General features: G+C 39.5%; 1 protein-coding gene across 5 annotated transcripts in view; it reads right to left on the bottom strand.

Annotated features, from left to right (window-relative positions):
* ZFYVE28 (zinc finger FYVE-type containing 28) overlaps positions 1–20317 on the bottom strand; it is a 145880-nt gene that overhangs the window by 28782 nt on the left and 96781 nt on the right. For 2 of the 5 annotated variants that reach the window (XM_005485708.4, XM_026792599.2), the window contains exons 8-9: positions 13397–14761; positions 2046–2150 (exon numbers count right to left, since the gene is read on the bottom strand). In XM_005485708.4, coding sequence (XP_005485765.2) covers positions 2046–2150; positions 13397–14761 — 1470 coding nt within the window. Of the gene's footprint in view, positions 1–2045; positions 2151–13396; positions 14762–16040; positions 16079–20317 lie in introns of those variants that run through there. The other 3 variants (XM_026792600.2, XM_005485709.4, XM_074541657.1) reach the window with 2 other exon arrangements.

Raw genomic sequence — 20317 nt, 5'->3', positions numbered from 1 at the left:
AAAAAATTGCAAATGTTACATTTAATGTCTAATTGTTGTTAAGTGTAAGTGTTAAGTGTAAACAATAAGAAATTAGATACATTAGAAGTGCATATTTCAGATGAAAAAGAAACAAACTCCCAAATTAGGTATTATTGTGGATATTCATATGGCATCATGGAAAACCCAGTTATTTCAGAAAATAACATTTTAGAGATTATCTTTGCAAGGAACATGTTTGTTGCAGTAAACAAATAATGCAACTCCAGAGAAGCTGTTTAATGGCCAAATAAAGCCATCTAAAGAGAGAACAGAGGAACATCTAAAAATAACATTCTCAAAAATTACACAAATAGATGCAGTGAATATTACATTTCTATGTACAAAGATCTAGAAACATACTACTGCGAAGTAGTTAGAACTTTACAGTTGCTCTTTTCTATTATTTCATTAAAACAAGCTGGTTTTAAACCAAGTCTTTCAAAAGGGGAAACTCCTGTCATTGCAGTCAAGCAGGCACTTTGCTGGTTTGTTTTACTAGACCACAAACTACGTCTCTGGTAATATCCATCAGATTGCATAAAAATGGACAGCTTAGATTTCATCAAGCCACCCAGGGATGATGCAATGCTGTTTCTCAGTGGACAAGAACACAAAGGCACATGTGCAAATACTGCCTTAAAAATCACACTTCCTTACTCCTAACTACCAATACAGGGCCAACTGCAGCACCAATGGACAAAGGCAGTCCAGTAAGGCCTTCCAAAGAGGTGGTGCATCTAATCAAGGCTTATTCTCCCTGCTCCAGTTATTCCTGAAGAGTCACTGAGGCCACACCTACCATCCATTCAGACAGCCCTGTGTGAAACAGCCTTCAATGCACAGAGTACTTGGAACAGGGAGACTGCTGCATGCAGGTAAATTGGGTTTTGCTTGAAGAACAGTCAAAAGAAAATGTATTTTAAAAATAAAACAATGAAAAAGAGTTTTTGTTGCATCTTTCTGCCCTTATTTGAAAAATACAAAACTCTAAAAAATTGAACTTGAAGGACACACCAGCCTAAAAAACCCTCTAATTGTTATTTGTAGTATTGCTTCTACCAGTATTAGAAAAGCCATCTTATCTCCTCTTTTTATCCCCAAACCTAGATGAAATTTCAAAATTCGTGAAGTCCAAATGAATTTCTGGGGAAAAATAAAAATGAAAAAGAGAGGACAAGAAGCAGTGGAGAATGAAGTAGTGGTATTTCATCAGCTGAAGTAGTGGTATTTCAATCTGTCTGTACCAGAGCAAAAATGTTTTGCATACCATGCATGCAATACATGTCATACATGTATGTTATGCAAACAGTGAAAAATGCAAATATTTCATTTTTATGTTTTGGTTACATTTTTCTGTCCTAAATTTAATTACATTATTACTCTCAATAAGTGCTTTGAGTAAAACTAAAGTTAAAACTTCCATGCAGTTTCAGAAGATGAGAATATAAAATAGGATTGCTAAAAACACCAAGGTCATGGTTTCAATCCCTGTATGGGCCATTCACTTAGAAACTGAGCTCCACGACGTCTGTGGGGCTCTTCCAGCCCAGAACATCCTGTGAAGTCAGAAGCAGCTCTTCACTGTATTCTTACCACTGTTGGCCAGCAATAGGGTGTAAGTTAAACTGTTAACTGGAACATCTTTTATTTTACAAGGCAAAACAAAATGGAAAAGACATGTTTTTTAGAAAGCTAAAGGCTGGCTAAGAAAAACATTTGTAACTTGTCAAGATACAACCTGAAGTCTCTTCTGAGAATTGCTACATGGATAAATAAAAGCGAGATCATGGACATATGTAAGTGGTTCCTGCATGCATTAAAAACTTTTCCATAAATAGTTGCCTCATTTGTCACAGCATTGAAGAAAGCTGGCAGGTTAAAAAAAAATAAATCAGAAAGCACCTGTTGTTCAAAAGGAAGAATACTCAGAAGTGTTGCTGTCACTTGATTAATTCAATGAAAATTTTTAACCAAGCATAAGTCAGTAGCATTTGTCAAATCTGACTGCAAAGTGATGTTATTACCTCAGAGCGTAAATGCTGGAGAGACTACAGGTAGTGACAGAAACACTCTCATAGTCACTGCTGGAGATGGAGCTGAGGGGGGAATCGCGCAAGCCATCCTGAGAACTGGAAAAACACACGGAGACAAAATGAACTGCTGAAGCAAGCAAAGGCAAAAACAGCATTGACACAAGTCATGGCTTGGCATGGGTCATTCAGAAATAAGAATAAACTGGCACTTGCATTTTTTTGCTCTCCAGATGATGATACAAACCTATTCCGTTTTCTTTCCAAAAGGACAAACAATTCAGCAAAGTCAGTGGGCACACATCTCAGAACAATTTTCGATTTAATTCATGCCATACAGTTAAAATACTCAGGAAATAACTGTGAGTCTTACATTTTCATTGGAGATAGAGGGAGTAGCTTGCCCACACTGCTAAGTGTGGTATAACTTTAAACTGAAGATATAACAAAGCTGAAAGTTCATAAAGTCATCTTGGGTTTCAGGCCAAGGCACAGTAATCCATACACTTCAAAAACTTCTGAATATTGTGACAAGTCTGACCTAGGTTTGCTCCCCATAGGAAGGAAATTCCCCATTGTTTTCTGTTAGAAAACAGAACGTTGACACTTGGGTGATGGAGCTGAATGCACCCACCCCTAAGTTTGCTCAGTCCCTCTAAGTGCCATATATGCACCTCAAATTTTGTGCTTTGAGCCAACCCAGGAAGGAGCAGTCCCATGGCAAACCACTGATACTTTGTTGGCAGAAATCCACTAACTACTAATTAAAAGGGTATGACTAATTTAAATGAATGGTAGACAACTTGTCTCTGGCATCCCATGACTAAGGAAAAGCCTCTAAAACAACACATCATTTCAGATCTTACATCATATTATCAACATAAACTAGAATTAGAGGAGTAAAAATAGTTTCATAAGCACTTATAAAACTATCTTGTAAAGACCAATTTCTTGTTTGAATAACAATTTACTGCTCAGCTACTGGAAATTCCACAAACTGAGAAAAAAAAATAATATGAGATAAGAAAATATGTAATCTTGAGCAGAGATATCAAAGTTGTATTGGCTCTAGGCGGTGCAGAAGATTCACTCAAGCCAGCTGAACTCAAATGTTCAGTCAACAAATCTTTGGACAATACAAAGAGAAACATCTCCCGGTAAAAGAGAGATACTTAATATAGGTCAGGGTTATTTCACCTTACTTGTCCACAACTATGAGTAGATTTTTTAATGTCCTTTTGCTTTTTAGATATATGCAAACCAGTTATGTTTCAAGCTCTTTTTTTCTGCCAAATTTACTATTACAGCTATTTTTTCAGCTAGAAGTCTGGAAGAATGCTTAAGGGGAATTCTTCAAAGCAGTGTATGGAAGGTATGTGCTCTAATCCCACTAAGAAATAATAGGATTTGTTTGCATACCTCCCACTAATCACCTGGAAAATGTACCCCTCCATGTTTCTCATTTCTGACTGCCAATCTGAAAATAAATCCCAAGTGTACCATGCTTTAGTTGAAAGGAAAGACTTCACAACCAGAAAATAATTTTATCAGACTAGAACAAAAATCTATTTAACTTGCTTTCGTTTTATGTAATTTCCCTTGCTAATTCTGCTCATTATGAAGAGATATATGCATTTAAACAAAGGCTTACTCTTTTATAGCTCATCACCTTTACCCATCCAATCTTACAATATGGTCATGCTACTAAAATGTAATTTTACTGTCTGTTTTACAGCAGCTGAGTGATATTAAAAAAACCATTTGCACAATTTCACACCATGATTAGGCAGGTGTGGTGGTGTGCTCAACCCCCCCCTTTTCTTTTTAAACAAAAGCAAGAAATGGCAGTCTGAATGTCTGTACCCAAAATGGGCTCTGGGGAGACAGGTAACACCACAGGAGCCAAGGGCCATAAATCTTGCACAGCAGCTGGGGGCTACCTGAGCACACACCAGCCCAAGTACAATGGGTGTGCAAACATGACTGTAAGTCACTCATTTCAGCCCAAAAATAGTGGACAGGCCAGGGCCTGCTGAGCTCTCCTGTGTGGCAGCAGCCTGCATGCCAGGATCTCCCCCATAGGGATGGATGCCTCTCACAATTAGTCTTCAAGGCTGAGTGAATCCTTATCACAGCAGATACTGAGTAAGTGAAACTGGGAATAGGCATGCTGAAATGTGGATATATTAGCTAAGTGACAAAAAGATTGACTGCGCATATATAAATAATCCTTTAGACATAAACCATTGATCAGGTCTGGGACTAAGTCAGGATCCAGCTCCTCTCTGAGCTGGATATCTCAAGACTCAGTGAAAGAGTCTTCCTGGCAGCTTTGTTTGATCCTGCCCTCCAGGCACTAAATACTGAAGTGTACCTTGTCACTGAACCTTGTTAAACTGCTCTTCCATTTATCATGGAATTTTGTTAACTCATTGTCTCACAGCAAATACATCACTGCTTCTCCCTTGCAAGTCAAGCATGTCACTCTTTTGTTCAGAATAAACTAATCTTTGAACAGCACAATCAGGAAACAAGAAAAAGTAGCAAACTCAGCATCTTCTTGTATGCTCTTCCACCTCTCCACCATTTCCAGATTTTTCCAGTGTAACAATCCTGCCAGCTGATTTGGGTAGTAATCATTTTTCTGAAAGATGTCAGGTTTGCTGTCCTTGAGTGCTTTCTGTGAAGCTCTGCCTGCTATATTTGCAGTCCAATCAAAATATCTCAGTTACCAGTATTTAAGCACTTAAATTCAGTTTTCTTAAGTTCTTAGTTTTCTACTTTGTTTTAAAGAATTTAAGACTTAAAATTCTTACAGAGAGCCCAAAGGGCTTACATTTTTCCCAAGAACTCAAAAGTTCACACATGTTTTTTGGGAGTTGAATGTAAATGCTCTAGGCTAAAACATAAACCAAAGCAAGCACCACCCTAAAGTAACACCTCTCTGCTAAGAGCAGATATTATTTATTACCAACATTGATCCAACACATGAAATCCCTTTCTATCACCAGCTACCTATGTGGAATGGACATTCTGAGAGAGAAGGCAAAGCAATAAAACACCTTCATGGTTAAGTAAACCCAGTGAGCATGATGAACATGAATGGCCCACAGCCAGCTGGCATTATCAACCATCTCAATGCTATCTTTACTTTGATCTCTACAAATGTCTTCTCAACAGGCAGCAAGCCTCACCTCACATCTCTTCTCCATACTTCTTTGCCTCTCATTTCAATCTTCTCTCACTCCATGCCAGTTCCTGTCAGCACAACTCCTTCTCACCAGTTTCATCATCTCACCAGTTTTTAAGCCTTGTCTTAACTCAGTTTGCCATTCTAAACTGCTTTATAAATGCCTTCATTTTCCACTTCATTTTTCTCTTGGGGCACCAACCGGACCAGGCTGAACAATCTGCTGAGTTCAGGATGAGAAATCCATCCAGTCAGTCATCACTTAGAAATGCAAACTGCTTGAACACACTTGACACAAACCACACTCACAGACATTTTTTTGTTGTAATAAACTATGTGTAGTTCAGGCAATTACAACACAGAAACATTTTTCTCATTCCTGTGTATCCATATAGACTGACTCATTGTACTGGAAACAGTATTTATGATTTACAGTGTTTATTACTGATTCATATTCAGGCTGTAACTCTTCACATAAGAAGTTCTGTGTTTATTTAGTACTAAGAAATGGGAATCCAATAATGACAACTGTTTTATACTTTCTAAGTGTTATACTAACCAGCTTTTTAAAAAACTCCTTAATAATCACTGCTTTCCCTCTGAGTACACACAGTCTTGGGATAACTGTAGGTTTTTTTCTTATTAGTATCTGGCTGAAGATCCTCTCTGCTTTTCTAAGGTGCTGGTAGATCCTGAGGTGAATTGACCTGTTTTTCCCATCTCAACCTTCCCATTACTAACTGATGATGGCTCAGCACACACACTCATTAGCACAACTATAAGAGATACTCTGTGCATAAAGCCACATTCTGCAGCTGGGAGCTGCTAACCCTTCCTTCCCACATCAGCCCACAGCTGACCTGAGCTTCACGACATCATGCTCATTTGCAATAATGTTGTTTTGGATTGGGACTCATAGGCCTGCTTAAAGTGGGGAACGTGGCAAAAGTTTCTTTCGTTTGTAGGTTTTAAACGCCTACAGTGCTGCTTTAAAAATTGCATTCTGACACTGGATAAAACCACAATCCATGCTCATCAAAACACAATTCTTCAGCACTTCTGACAAAATTACAGAATAAAGATTTGAGGACATGGAGCAAAGTGCCATGGGATGATATGGCTGCCTCTTTTCATGGAATACCGGCAGACTGAACCAATGAACCCTTCACTGAAAGCTGTTGGTCACCTTTTCTAACTATTCTAAAAAGAAAAAACAAACTGAAAGCCACCTTTATTTTATCCATGCTTTTTTCTACTGGAATGTGTTTCTAGCCTCTCACATTTAATTAAACCTCTGCTTCAGGGGACAGTTCCTTCATGAATCCTACTAATTGAATACAATTACATTTCATATTACAATAGCTAATTGGCACAAGTATTGTTTGACTGGCTCACTACATGAGGGCTGACTAAAGCCTCATGTGTCACACCAAATCCATTCAAAAATCATCTTTTAAAACTTTTTAACTTGTTATTTCAGGAATCCCTACTTTGAAAGCTAATATGGTTCCCTGCTTTAATTGATATTTGGACCTAGTAAAAGGGAAGCTGGTATAAAACAGTGACACCAAAGCTTCATAACAGCAGTGGTGTTATAGGATACTGCACAAAATCAGAGTTCAACAGGCAAGGTAAAACACTGCCATTTCAAATTTGAGACCTGTGCTGTTAAAAAGAAGGGGAGGAAGAACGGAAACAATTAATTTATATTGAATCTGAATTTGGCTAGTTGCACAAAGGCAATAAACAGAACACTAGAAGGGGAACAAAGAACTTCAATCAACAGCCAGATAAACGATTGCTTAAGGGAAGTTTTGCAGTTAAAAGGCTGATGTTTGATTCCCAATCAAGTATTATTTGCTTTTTGCTAAGAAGACTATTTGATGAGAATTTTTCTTTCTCCTGAACAGCCAGTTAAAAGACTAATCAGTACAAGACAATAAACAGACATTTTTGTTTACGTGAACTTGTACAGCTGTCCCTAATTTTTCATAGAAAAGCCAACATTTTCATGTAAAAATATACACCATTTTATTAAATCTTACTGTGAAGACAATATTCTAGAAAACCAGAAATTTAAGACATTTAATCAAATTCATTTGAATTTTAATATCAATTAATTTAGTTTTGATAAAGGAATACTTGTAGAAAAGCTAGAAACTCAGACAAGCTAGCAAGGTACTTGTTGTTAATTTGGTTTTGGTTTTTTTTAGCAAATGTTAGCCATCCTCCAAATACAAATGGCTGAATGGCTGTTTTCCATGCATTTATAAAGGTGGAATGACTTATCTTCAAGTTACTGCACAGAAAATATGCACACATCACATGTTGCTAAGGAGTGAACAAAATTAAGTACAGGCCAAAAAAATCAAAATTAGAAACCAACTGTCTGAAACAGGTGTTCATTTTTTAATGAAGTTATTCTAATATGTTGAGGAAATAAGATTTTTAATATATTGCAATAGACTATTGTAATATATAAATATTGTACAATATATACAATTTAGGATTAAAGAACTGAAAGTTTAAGAAAAGAGATAATTTGAACACCAAACTCAAGAATAAATTATTCCTCTTATTCTAGAGTTGCAATATAGATCAACAAATAGCAAAACATGCTCTTCCAGGGACACCTCATTCTTCCTCCTCACACTGCAAAAGCCAAAGGCAAAATATTCTGATTTTTAGTCCCCACAAGTAAATGCAAACAATGCCAGCATCCAACAGCTGCTGGACCCAGCTGGAGCTTGCCGGAAGGGTGAAGGTAAGAAATTCTCCTCACTACCAACTGCAGCTCCTTTTGAAAAGTGTCACTGCAAAAGGCTTCATCAAGAATACATTCAAACAGATCAAGGCAAATGCAAAAAAAAAAAAATCGTAAAACTCAAGGTAGACATTTTAAACAGACCTGCAGTGGAAAAGAGAAACTACACTTAATAATCCCTTTTTTTAATATCAGAACTGTTCTGAGGTCAGTATTGTAGATAAACAAACATGCAATGGAACCAGGTATTTAAGACTAAAACATGAAAACACCAGCAACATCAAACAAGTTGCCAAACTTCATAACACATTAGCAGGTTCACATGGACTCCTCAGCTCCAGAAAGAACAGAAAGACAAATATTTACAAAACACACACACAAAAAATATCTTCCCTCTTTGTAGTTTTCTTTCTTCTCTGAAAGAGCATGAATAATTTTACATTTAAATGAACATTTAAAAGAAAGAATTGGTATAGTTTGCTTCCGATTGAAAAACAAGGAATACTAGATAGAGATTTAAAGCCTGGTTTTGGGGTTTACTTACGTTGTTTTTTACTCCAAAACACCAAATGGTGGGGTTTTTTGTAGTTTTATCATCTTACGTTCTATTCTTGCATGGCTTTTCCCCCTTCAACTGTTTGTTTTGTTACATGACAGCCTTTATTTATCACCTTGTCCCTTCAGCAAGTCAGACACTGCATCTTTGCTAATGCTTTTCTCTTATTTGCATCTCATCAGCGCTGCTGCCCAAGACTTGTGTGCTGTTGCTGTTCCATATCTTTGAGATACAAGCAAATAACAAAGAAAGACATCAAATCAGCTAACACTTAAAAACCCAAGCAGCAGAGACCTGTCAATAGCCAGTGGTGGTTGTCTGTGATGGTGTGACTCCATCAGCCACAAGGGAAGGGCTGTGGGATGTCATTGAGCTGCACTTCTCTAAAGCCTCTGACACAGTCCCCCAGAGCATCCTTGGATGCAAACTGGACAGAGATGGACACAGTGCATGGACTGTTTATGGATAAGAAATTGGCTAGTCAGATCCAGAGAGCAGTGGGCAATGGCTCAAATCCCAATGGACATCAGTGACAAGTGGTATCCCTCCAGGGACCAGAATTACTTAATATTTTCATTCATGACACAGATGAAGGGACTGGGTACACCCTCAGCACATGTGCAGCTGACACACCTGAGGGACAAGACTCCATCCCCAGGGACCTGGACAAGCTCCACAAGTGGCCCATGGCAATCTCATGGGCTCTAACAAGACCAAGTGCTGGTGACCCAGGGCAGCTCCCAGTGCCAGCCCAGGCTGGGGAGGAACAGATCCAGAGCAGCCCTGAGAAGGACGTGGGGCTGCTGTGGCTGAGGGGCTGGACATGACCCAGCCATGGGCACTCCCAGCCCAGAAACCTCCCTGTCCTGGGCTCACCCAGAGCCCGTGGGCAGCAGGTGAGGGAGGGGATTCTGCCCCTCTGCCCACTCAGGTGAGACCCCATCTGCAGCACTGCCTTCAGCTCTGGGGCCCCACCACAGAGGACATGGGCCTGTTGGAGCAAGTCCAGAGGAGGCCACCAAGAGGGATGGAGCACCTCTCCTATGAGGAAAGGCTGAGAGAATTGGGCTTCTTCAGCCTGGACAAGAGAAGGATTCAGGGTGACCTAACTGGGGTCTTCCAATACCAGAAGAGAGCCCACAGGAAGGATGGAGAGAGACTTTTTACAAGAGCTGGGAGTGACAGGATGAGGAGGGGTGGCTTCAAACTGCAGGAGGGAAGGTTTTGATTAGATAGAAAGAAATTCTTTACTGAGAGGGTGGTGAGGCCCTGGCACAGGTTGCCCAGAGAATCTTCAAGGGTCCCATTCCTGGAAGTGTTCAAGGACAGTTTGGACAGGGCTTTGAGCAATCTGCTCCATGGAGGTGTCCCTGCCCATTACAGTTGTTTGGAACAAGATCTTTAAGGTCCCTTCCAACCCCAACTATTCTATGATTCTATGAAATCTTTAGTAGAAGTGTGTTTGATCTTTATTTTAAACTCCACTGAATTTTGAGGCTAGACAGAGAAGCCTGAAATACCAGCTATTTCAGATACAAGGATTATTACGGTAAACCTTTCTGGATCACAGAAATTACACCTATAATGTCATATTGTGTAGTAAAATAGTTTAGACTTACTAAAACAAATGGTTTTATCACAACAGTCACATTTGAGAGCTGCTTTATTCAGAAAAGGGAAAAAAAATTTTCTTCTACCTGGTGACTTACAGTAACTAGAAAGTAAATACATTTATCAACTTGATAAATGAGCCTATCCTGCAGCTATTCCATGTGTATGAGATTGCTTATTGTTCTAGCTAATGGGTCCATCATTCTGAAAATAATCTACTGTCTCCAACATTTCCCCTATGGTTAAGCTGGCATTCACAAGCATGTAATAGGGAGCAGTCACAGAAGCCTAATGTGATCTGCAAATTTAAAAATATCATCAAAAAGTAGTGATTAGTCATTGCCCAGGCAGCATGAGTAAGGAAAGGTCCACAAGTTCTGGAACTGAATTATCTCTTTTCCTGATAACATGACTAGTGATTCACAGGCAAGACCCCAATCATATATATATATATATATATATACACATATACATACACACATTTAAGGCAAAAATAGGATCTATCCACATATAACTTTTTAATCTAGTTCTCAGTAGAACCCCAGCATCTCCATCTTTCACAGAATATACCTAAGGAGTTCTATTAGAATGCTTCCAAATAAAGTAGCAATAACCTAGTAACAAAATACCTCCATCCCTACTGCTCTACTGCTGCAAAGGTGGAATACTTGACAACTCAGAACAGATGTACTGTAGTCTCAAAAATGAATACAGCTAATTAGAAGTAATCAACAAAGTATCTGTGTAAAAGGCTATGGTGAAAACAGAAAATCCAACTAATGTGTTAACAAGATATTCAAAAACATTCACCCAAGAGTTTTAGAACTCAAGAATGAATAAGATGAATTATTAGGCTCTCCTTTAAAACTTCCCTGATGCCTGGAGTCTAAAGCTGGCCATCCCTAAAAAAAAGGACTCCATAGGGATTCAAACAGCTCTAGCTCTGTGAGCCTGATTATCATACCAAGCAACTTTAAATGTATCCAAAGCTAAAATAAGTAGATAAGTAGACAACAATATGAAGGTCTGTCTGGGAAGACGTAAGGTGACTTCTGCAGAGGGAACCTCTTGGGAGCTCTGTGAAGGGGTCAAGAAGCTTGTGAAGAATGGTGACTCATCTGTCAAGCCTCTGGAACGAGCTCTGACAGGTTACTACCAGTGTAAAATTATTATCAACCAAAAGAGACTGCACAACTGCCCAGCCCCCCAAAGTGTAAGTAACGGGTACTAAAATGGCAAGACTTAACAGGTAAACACATGGAGAACAATTTTAGCATCAGATACAGAATGACAGCCTCTGAGACCACAAGCAACATCTTGGGGCTTTAGTAAACAACTTCAAAAAGAGCCTCAGCACACCACTTAGTAAGAATTCCAAGTCAAACACTGAAAATCATTGAAAAACAACTATGCCACTGTGCACATCCACAGTTCGCTCATACCTTGAGTAAGTGCAGTTCTGATTCACTTATTGCCAAGAGGAAATGCTATAATTGAAAATTGCTTAGGGCAAGAGATAAGGCATGATCAAAGCTATGGACAATTTGTGGCCAACTTCTGAACAAGTAGGTTCTGACTTTTGCAATCTGAAAAAGTAACCACATTGACAAAACGTGACTTAGGTCTACAAAATCACAACAGGCAGGCAAGGCCAGACAGCAATCAGGAGCACACAAAAGCAAACAGGAAGACAGACTTACAGAACTCCCTGTAAAAGGATAATTCTCACATAAAGTTTTAAACAATATTAGCAGAGGCTGGATAAGACAGTGGATAAGTCACTACATTCATAAAACATGCGAAGCTGAAATAGCAGCTTACAGATATATATAATTTTATTAAATTTTCCAGACCTGTTCTCAAAAATTCATTTACTATCCTACTCAAGGCAAAAACTGGTAGACAAAGAGTCTGAATTTTGTATTATTTATGAGAAAACTGATTAGACACAGTGATTACTTTTACATAGTATTCAATTTGAAGTGCTGCAAAATCATGGAATGTCAAAGGGATTTGGAATTACATCTTAAAATGAAGTCCACTTAGAAACCCTGTTGTAAGGCCTTGAATATGATCATACTTGCAAGCCTAAGATAACAAATAGTCAGAAAAATGAAAAAGATAAGTCGAGTTTTGGGCATGCTAAGTCATATCTAACCTGTAAAAGCAATTAGGTCCAGGCCAAAGAACTCATGATTCCATTTCCACTACCAGTAAAATATTTCATAATTCAATTGGTACACTTATTTCTGTAGCTTTTATATTGTGGTTATGCTTTGTGGTTCAAGCTACCTCCACTGTGTTACCCTGAACTCTGTGAACATAACAAAATGGGAGAGTCTGCATCACACACACACAGAAAGCCAGCTGTCACAGAAACACAGAAAACAAAGGTAACTTATCTCTAATGTCTTCCCTCTGCTTAATGATATTAATACTTCAGGGCAACTGAGGATTCACTACAAAACAGGTTATCCTCTAAACAGTAAACCAAAATGAAGTCAGGTTTTCTACTGATCTATGTAAGATCCCTTGTGTCTAATCAAAGTTGAGCTGAAGTGTGGCATTTTCTTTATTACAAGTATTATGATGTCATCTCCCTGTTATCAAGTTAAGTTCCTTACTGTCATTTCAATATACAGAACCCTAATCCATGACCTCCACTCTTCTATCAACGTTGGCTGAAATGGTCCAACAGGTTTAAGAGCCACCTCTGCACTTTGTCAGGCTCCTTCAGCACACACACATCCACAGGTACACTTGTGCCCAAAGGCAACAGGGTCACATCAACCCCTTTCTCTCAAATGAAGCCAAGGTAAAATGTGTTTAGATAACAATTTAATCCCATGCACTGATGCAAAAGTTAACTTTTTAGTATTTGCCAGACACACTTCTCCTATAAAACAGCAGAGGACAAGGGAAGTAATGACCCAGTACTGTTTAGCAGCAGTGCCCTCCTGGATACATTAAGCAGGTAATGTAACATTGATTTCAATGATACAGAGACACTGGATGATTAAAATTCAGATCTCCAAATCTTTTGCAGTAAAGCTGAGGTCCAATAAAAAGCTACCTGCATGAAAAAATATTTATGGATAAATTCCTTAATCCTGCAACACTATTGTCCTTAAAATCAACATTAACGATACACCAATCACTGCAGTAGAAGGGTACAGGAATTTATGTACATGCAAATTACTACCAAGACATCAAGTTACTCTTACCTTGAACTAGATCTTGACTTTACATCTTCCTTTGCTGTCCTTTCACTACTGGCATCTTCATTGTAGTCCATTTTTTTATCACACGGTTGTTTCCTCTTCTCCCACTTCTTCTGCTGACTTGAGATGCTCTCTGCTTCTCCTTGGGAGTCACTTTCTACTTCTACCTGTGAACCTGAGGAATGTGCCAGGCACTTAGAGGAGGTTGGCAGTTTTTGCTCTTCACTGCCAAAGTCTCTTTCTGCTAACAAAGCAGAAGTTTCAGGTTTTAATGTTTCCTGCTCAGGGACTGAACTGTCCAAGTTATCTACATGGTCCATTTCCTTAGACTTTACTAATGTGTATGAAGCATTTACAACACCTCCTGCAGAATGTTTAGTCTTTAAACCTTCAACACCGTCCTCCCTGCTGTCTTCACAGCTGCCACAACACACACAGGAATTAATCAGACAGTTTGTGGCAGCTATACTAAGTTTATGGGACTCATCCTCCTCCTCATTTGCTAATGGATTAGCAGATCCAGGAATACAGCTAATAGCTGCTTCTGGGGTTGTTACTGGGGATTCTGAGCTAGAAGGAGATTTAGGATTGAATATTACAGTAGCAGATATTTTCATTCCCCCTGTCCTGTGTGCGATCACTTCTGCCGTTTCCGCATCGTCAGCGTACGCATCCCAGCCATTGAGGTATAACTGTGAGTCTGCCCCTTCCAGACAGCTGCATGAGTTTGGAACTGAAATGCCAGGCATCTGTTTTCCATCTTCAACATTGTTATTATTGCTTAAGTCACTTTCAGCATCTTTTAAAAGCAAAGGTTCCTCGGTCTGATGGCCATTCTCATAAAGCAAAGCATCTCTGTATTGCAGGTTCTGCTTTGAATCGTGGCAAGGGTTATTCACCCAAGCAAAAGTATCACTTACTGAATCCAACCCTGCCAGGGCTTCTCCTGCTCCATCTAGGTCATCCATAAAAAACACTCTGTCCTCTTCATCAGTTAAGTTGTCAAGATGGTGTCTTGTTGGTGAAGCTTCAGCACTAGAACTGTTTCTTAGGCCAGCTCTGTGAGCTGGAGACTGACAGATGCTCGGGGGGGAAAGCAGAGAAGACATTTCATCGCCGACTCTGTGCACCATCCTGTTCAGCTGCTCCAGCTCCTGCTCATCATACTGCATGGAACAAGCCAGCTCAGCCTCGGTGTTCTCAGCTTTTGCTGTAAGTTCCTTAGGAGGCAAAGCTGCAGTTATGCCTGGCGCAATGACAGAGGGTACCTCAGGATCTGCTCTGACAGGAAAATCCACATCTTGGGAGATGCACAGGTTACGTTCCAGTGTGTGCAGCTCATCCTCGGTCAGCGTCTGAAGGAGATCCCTGAAAAAGGACAAATACACACATCACTTGTCATTTACAATCATGAGGCATTGATGTCACAGATTTTAAAAAAGCTTTTACTGTTAGTGCAGAAATCCAGAACTTGAGGGCACAGAATACTTTTGACTGTGTTATTCAGTGCATTTGGCATTCATATCCAGAGCATGTGACTACTGATGCCTGAATTTGAGATTACTCATGCAAATAGAGGGCATAAAATTATATACATGCTTGCAGTGAAGCCTCAAAATAAACCAAAACACACACAAAAATGGAAATTTTCCCCTCCCCATCATTTATAGTGAAAATGTCACCCACAATTAGATTTATTTCATCATTTTACTTTTTTAATTCACAAATTTGACTTTGATTAGCAAACCAATTTTCCATCCCTCAAGTTGATTCAGAAAATTATTCTGCAAAAGTGTACTGCAGAAGTTTCACAGCATTACACTGTCAGATAAAAGAATTCAATAAAACAGTAATATTGCTTATGCACCACTGGTATCTGGAAGCCAGATCACTGAAACTGGGATTGGAAGTTGGCTCTCTCCTGCCTCAAACATTGAACTCAATCTTCTAGCTTTGTCTGGCATAAACTTAATTTTCTTCGCAGTGGCTACTATGGGGCTGTGTTTTGGATTTGTGCTGGAAGCAGTGCTGATAACCCAGGGGTGTTTGTGCTGTTGCTGCCCAGGGCTCACACACAGCCAAGGCCTTTCCTCCTCACGCCACCCCAGCAGCGAGGGGCTGGGGGTGCACAAGGAGCTGGAGGGGACACAGCTGGGGCAGCTGGCCCCACATAACCCAAGGATATTCCACACCACATAGATGGCATCAGGTCAGGATATAAAGCTGGGGAAGGAGGAGGAAGGGGGGTTGTTTGGAGTGGTGGCATTTGTCCTCCCAAGGCACCCTTACGTGTGATGGAGCCCGGCTGTCCTGGGCATGGCTGAATTCAGCCTGGGAAAGTGCTGAGTTTATTCCTTGCTCTGCTTTGCTTGTCTGGGGCTTTTGTTTTATCCATTAAACTGTCTTTATCTCAACCCATGACTTTTCTCTCTTCTACTCTTCTGCTTCTCTCCTCCAGACCCACTGGAGGGTGAGCAAGTTGGCTGCATGAGGCTGAGCTGTCATCCAGGGTTAAACCACAACACCAGGTCATTAAGGACTAAATAAAGCTCCTGCATGATGTTAAGGACAAGGCAGGGCTGGAAGCAAACACTGAGCAATTCAGCAAACTGTGTTTTCTATAGACATGCAGAATCTCCAGTGTTACCAAGTGTCCTCAGTACTGCAGTTTGGGACTATGGGCACCTGAAAACAAAGTGTTATTAAGTGCTTGATAACTCAAAAACAAATCTGCAGACACAGCAGCATGTAATTTTAGGCCTGAATTTGATTTACATTATCCTTCTCAATAAGAAGTCACATATACAAATATCCTCTGTCAAGAACTGCTGCTACTATTTCCAAAGATCAGTAAGTGTATTTTAGCATAAGAGAATAGATGGGAAAAGCAAAACCTGTTCAACAGAGGTTAGGAGTCCATTATTCCTCATGTGTTTAGGAATAATTTGTAAGCAGGTAACATACAGCTGTTAGTAGTAGTAATAATAATAATAAGCACATATTAAAAGAATTCCCTTAAAAAAGTAACTTTGGTATAAAAAAGAGGCCAAAAACCACCATTCAATACATCTCACACCTTGATTTCCAGTAAATGGTTTACATTCTTAACTTTCTAACTCAAAGATCAAATATTTTTGCAAGTACTACCAATTTTTCAAATAGCTCAAAATGTACATTACATGACTAGTATCTGACCTGTATACCGGCTACCTACAGTTTAAAAAGCTAACAGTTAAGACAAACATTCTCAAGTCAGAAAAAAATTGTGACTATGTACATTCCACACAATTAACATTTTATTTCTTTAAAAAAATCTTGCTTTATATGAGTAATATGACCTTGAAAAAAGTTCTAAGTTTCCAGTAGTACCACCTGTAAGAACAATTGCAGTATTGCATCCCCCCTCTTCACGCTCTGTAACTGAGAAGTCAGAATTTCCTAGAATCATTCTATCTGCATCTTCAAATCTAAGGTTTGACCATTTTTTTTAGTCATAAAAAAGTAAGAAAGGAAAAAGGGCAACCTTTGTTAGACCCACCTGCCTAATAAGCTATAAAGCAGTATTGCTATTTAACATACTAGAACATTTTAAATACCTATACATAACTTTTGTCTACACAGTAGGTACTGATACCACCTTAATATTACTCAGATCTTGTATTTAACCAGTGTCTGTAAGAGATTAAGCACTTGAACATCGCCTCAAAAACAAACTGAGAATGGCTTAAGTTTTAAGGCCAACATAAAAAAAGTAGAATTTTCATCAGTTATTTTGGAAATAATTATACCAATAGGATGGAAAAAAACATAGAAGAATATTATTGCTGCCATGAGGCTTTGCATTATGAATTTCCATTGTGTTAGTGAAGAAACACTGATGTAGAATTTTGTAAACATAAAGTAATGTGATATTTTTAAAAACAAACAAGAGTAAGCACAGAGATGTAACAGTGAAGGGTTTAAGCTGGTCCCTCACATATTCAAATGCATAAAGACATAGGAAATTTCTGGGTTGGGCCAGGGTCCATCAAGTAGAGAATCCTGGCACCTCATGGGTCCTAAGGAAGAGCAAAAGCACAGGACAGACCCACAGGGATCCCTGTGAGTGCATCCTTGTGGCTGCCAGCAGCCAGGAATCTCTGAACCAAGGCAGCATCCCTGTGCTCCACAATCCACAGGGAGCTTTTCTTGCACAAACTGAAAATTGTGTGTCAGCAACTGAGCAACAGAAAAGTGCTTAAACATCAGCTACCCTTCTCCATACACCACAGTCACACACAAGTTACCAAAACAAGGAAATGAGCAATTTCCACAAACAGAGGCAGCACCAGCAACATGCAAAGGAATTTGCTTTCCATCCAAGCCCATCAGCATAATTGAGAATGATCCACTGGGCCCAGGAAAACCTAAGATTGACTCTTTGGGCATGCAGCATCTATTCTGGGGTTTTATTCAGTACAGAACACGACATGGCAGCACCCAGGATTATGGAATGTCTCTGTGTCCAGAGCTACTATGCTTCCTTTCCAAAGGCTCAGAAAGCCTGGCTGCTCAGACCTATCCAACACAGGTTTCACACATTCACTGTAAATTCAGGCTTGGAAACACATATTTACTTTATACTAGCTAGCTCCATGGACTTGAGTAATAAATTCTATTTCTGCCAATAACAACACCCCAAAATCCAAGAGTATGCAGTTTTGAGGATAGTAAATAAAGCCTGGTTAAACAACAACAACCACCACCGGCGGAATCAGCTGACAATCCTCATGTCTTTTCAGGTGAGCCAGATCCATGCAGCCTTGGAAGAACATAACCAGCTGAATTACACATGGTAGTCTACCAGCCCTGTAAGTTCAGCAGAAAAATAATCCTGCTTTAAATTCAAAGGGAATATGCTCATTTTCCTAATCCAAACACAGGAAATTTTGCTATTAACAAATGCAGCTTATTCTAAAAGAGGTTCAAGTAATTACCTTCACTTCCCTGGTTAAAAGTTCTCCAGATTCACCAGTTATTTTTAAGGATGACAAATGTTTGAACAACAGGTACCTTTTAGAGACACTGTTCATAAGATTATACAGGACTCACTGCCAATCTGTCATGTTGTAAAATGACTATGAAGATACTGAAAATTAATGTTAACCAATACATGGACAGAAATGTGACATTTCATCACTAAAAGCTGAACATCAGGCATCATCAGTAAACTTTAAGCTTTAATTAAACTGTAGCTGCTTCAGTGGTTCATTTCCTTTCTGCTGAAGAAGCTTTAACTCATTGTGCTCATACGGACAAAAAGGATTTCTTCCTCTGCTTACATTATTCAGAAGGCACAGGTAAAGTCAGCTTCTGCAATCCACCCTGAGGAGCAGCAGTTGCACTTTCTTCTCAGAGAGGCTACAGAAAACACTGAATTTTAAGAAGTGCATGTTGAGGTTTCACCTGCTTTTTTACTCTTTTTGGCATTGCATCCCAGAAAGGAAATCTAGCTTTAAAAACAGGAGGAACATTCTTCTTTCAGTGGTTACAGCTACTATCAGGAAAACAAAGCAAGTTCTTCAGATGTGCTCTGCCTGTTACAAGCAGCAGCAGAGATTTGCTCTGCCAACTGCAGAACCAATGAACATATTTCATTTCTACTGCCAATACCCAGGGTACAGAAATGACAAAAAAACTTCAAAGACATGAGGCCAGATGTCTTTAAAGACAAGTCCAGCTTAACAGAGGTCAGGGACACAAACGTGCACATTCCTCAAGCCTCGTCCATTAACTTCCTCCTATTCTGACCAGAATTTTAAACTGCCTTGTTGTCAGAGAACAGCTTAATTGCCATTGCCAGCCTGTGCTTCAGTTCATGCTCCAAAGAGAGCACAACCAGCTGCCCCAAAGGAGCTGCCACTGTAGGAGCCTGCTGCAGGTACACAGATGCCACACACATCCCCCCACTCCTGCTGTGCCCTGCTCACCAAAGCCCACAGATGTGTCTGACACACCCACGCTGAGAAACCAACACTGAGATATGTGACAAACTGCACTGACACTCCTTCACTGCCACAGGTTTGAATCAATTCAAAGTTCTGAACACAGCCACCTAGGAAAAACTAATCCAGTTTTCTCCCAACACTGTGCACACTTAATTAAAGAAAACAAATCTACACTGCCCCACCCAATTCTTTAAAACACAGAGAGTATGCATACTACATTTAATTTCTAGTCAATGATACAGAAAGGTTTCAGTGTATTTAAAATGGCATGATTCCTGGATTCTGCACCACTTGATGTGCACCTCCTTGATTCTGCACCACCAAAATCCATGGGGACCCACCCTGCCATCACTTGGAGTGGTCTAGAAACAAGCACCAGGAAAGCAAAGAGCTCTGAGACAGGGCAGGATAAAGGAGTGCTGCAAAATCCCAAGTTTGCTGACTTTGGAAAATCCCTGTACAGCAGCCTCAAAGGCATATGTAGTATAGGCAGTGTTTTATCACAAGAATGTTCAGTGTGACAGGCCCTCAGTGACACAGCTGTGCACGGAGCAGGTGATGTGATCTGGGTATTTCCTAAGCAGATTGCAGCAGTTTGGCAGAAATGGTTCAAACACCTTTGTTTCAAAGGCACAGGGATAGCACCACTATATAATTATGCTTTGGTAGATGTAATGCTAATATTTTACATACAAAATAAAAGTCAACAGAAGCACCTGGCTTATTAATTAAAACATTCAAAGCCATAATTTGCTGCTCAACCTTTCCAAAAACTCAGCAAGAACCTTTACTGCTTTTTCTCAGAGTCTCAACAATCTCTATTGTTTTCAAAGTTGTCAGCCACCAGTAGGACACCAAAAATTTTCATACCTAATAGATATTTATCTTCTCTACTAGCTCTGATTTAATTATGTGGATAAACATAATTAAATACAGT

This window comes from Zonotrichia albicollis, chromosome 5, assembly GCF_047830755.1.
Source record: "Zonotrichia albicollis isolate bZonAlb1 chromosome 5, bZonAlb1.hap1, whole genome shotgun sequence".
NCBI lineage: Eukaryota > Metazoa > Chordata > Aves > Passeriformes > Passerellidae > Zonotrichia > Zonotrichia albicollis.
Note: the sequence above shows the minus strand (reverse complement) of the source record. Positions and strands in the feature narration are given on the sequence as shown.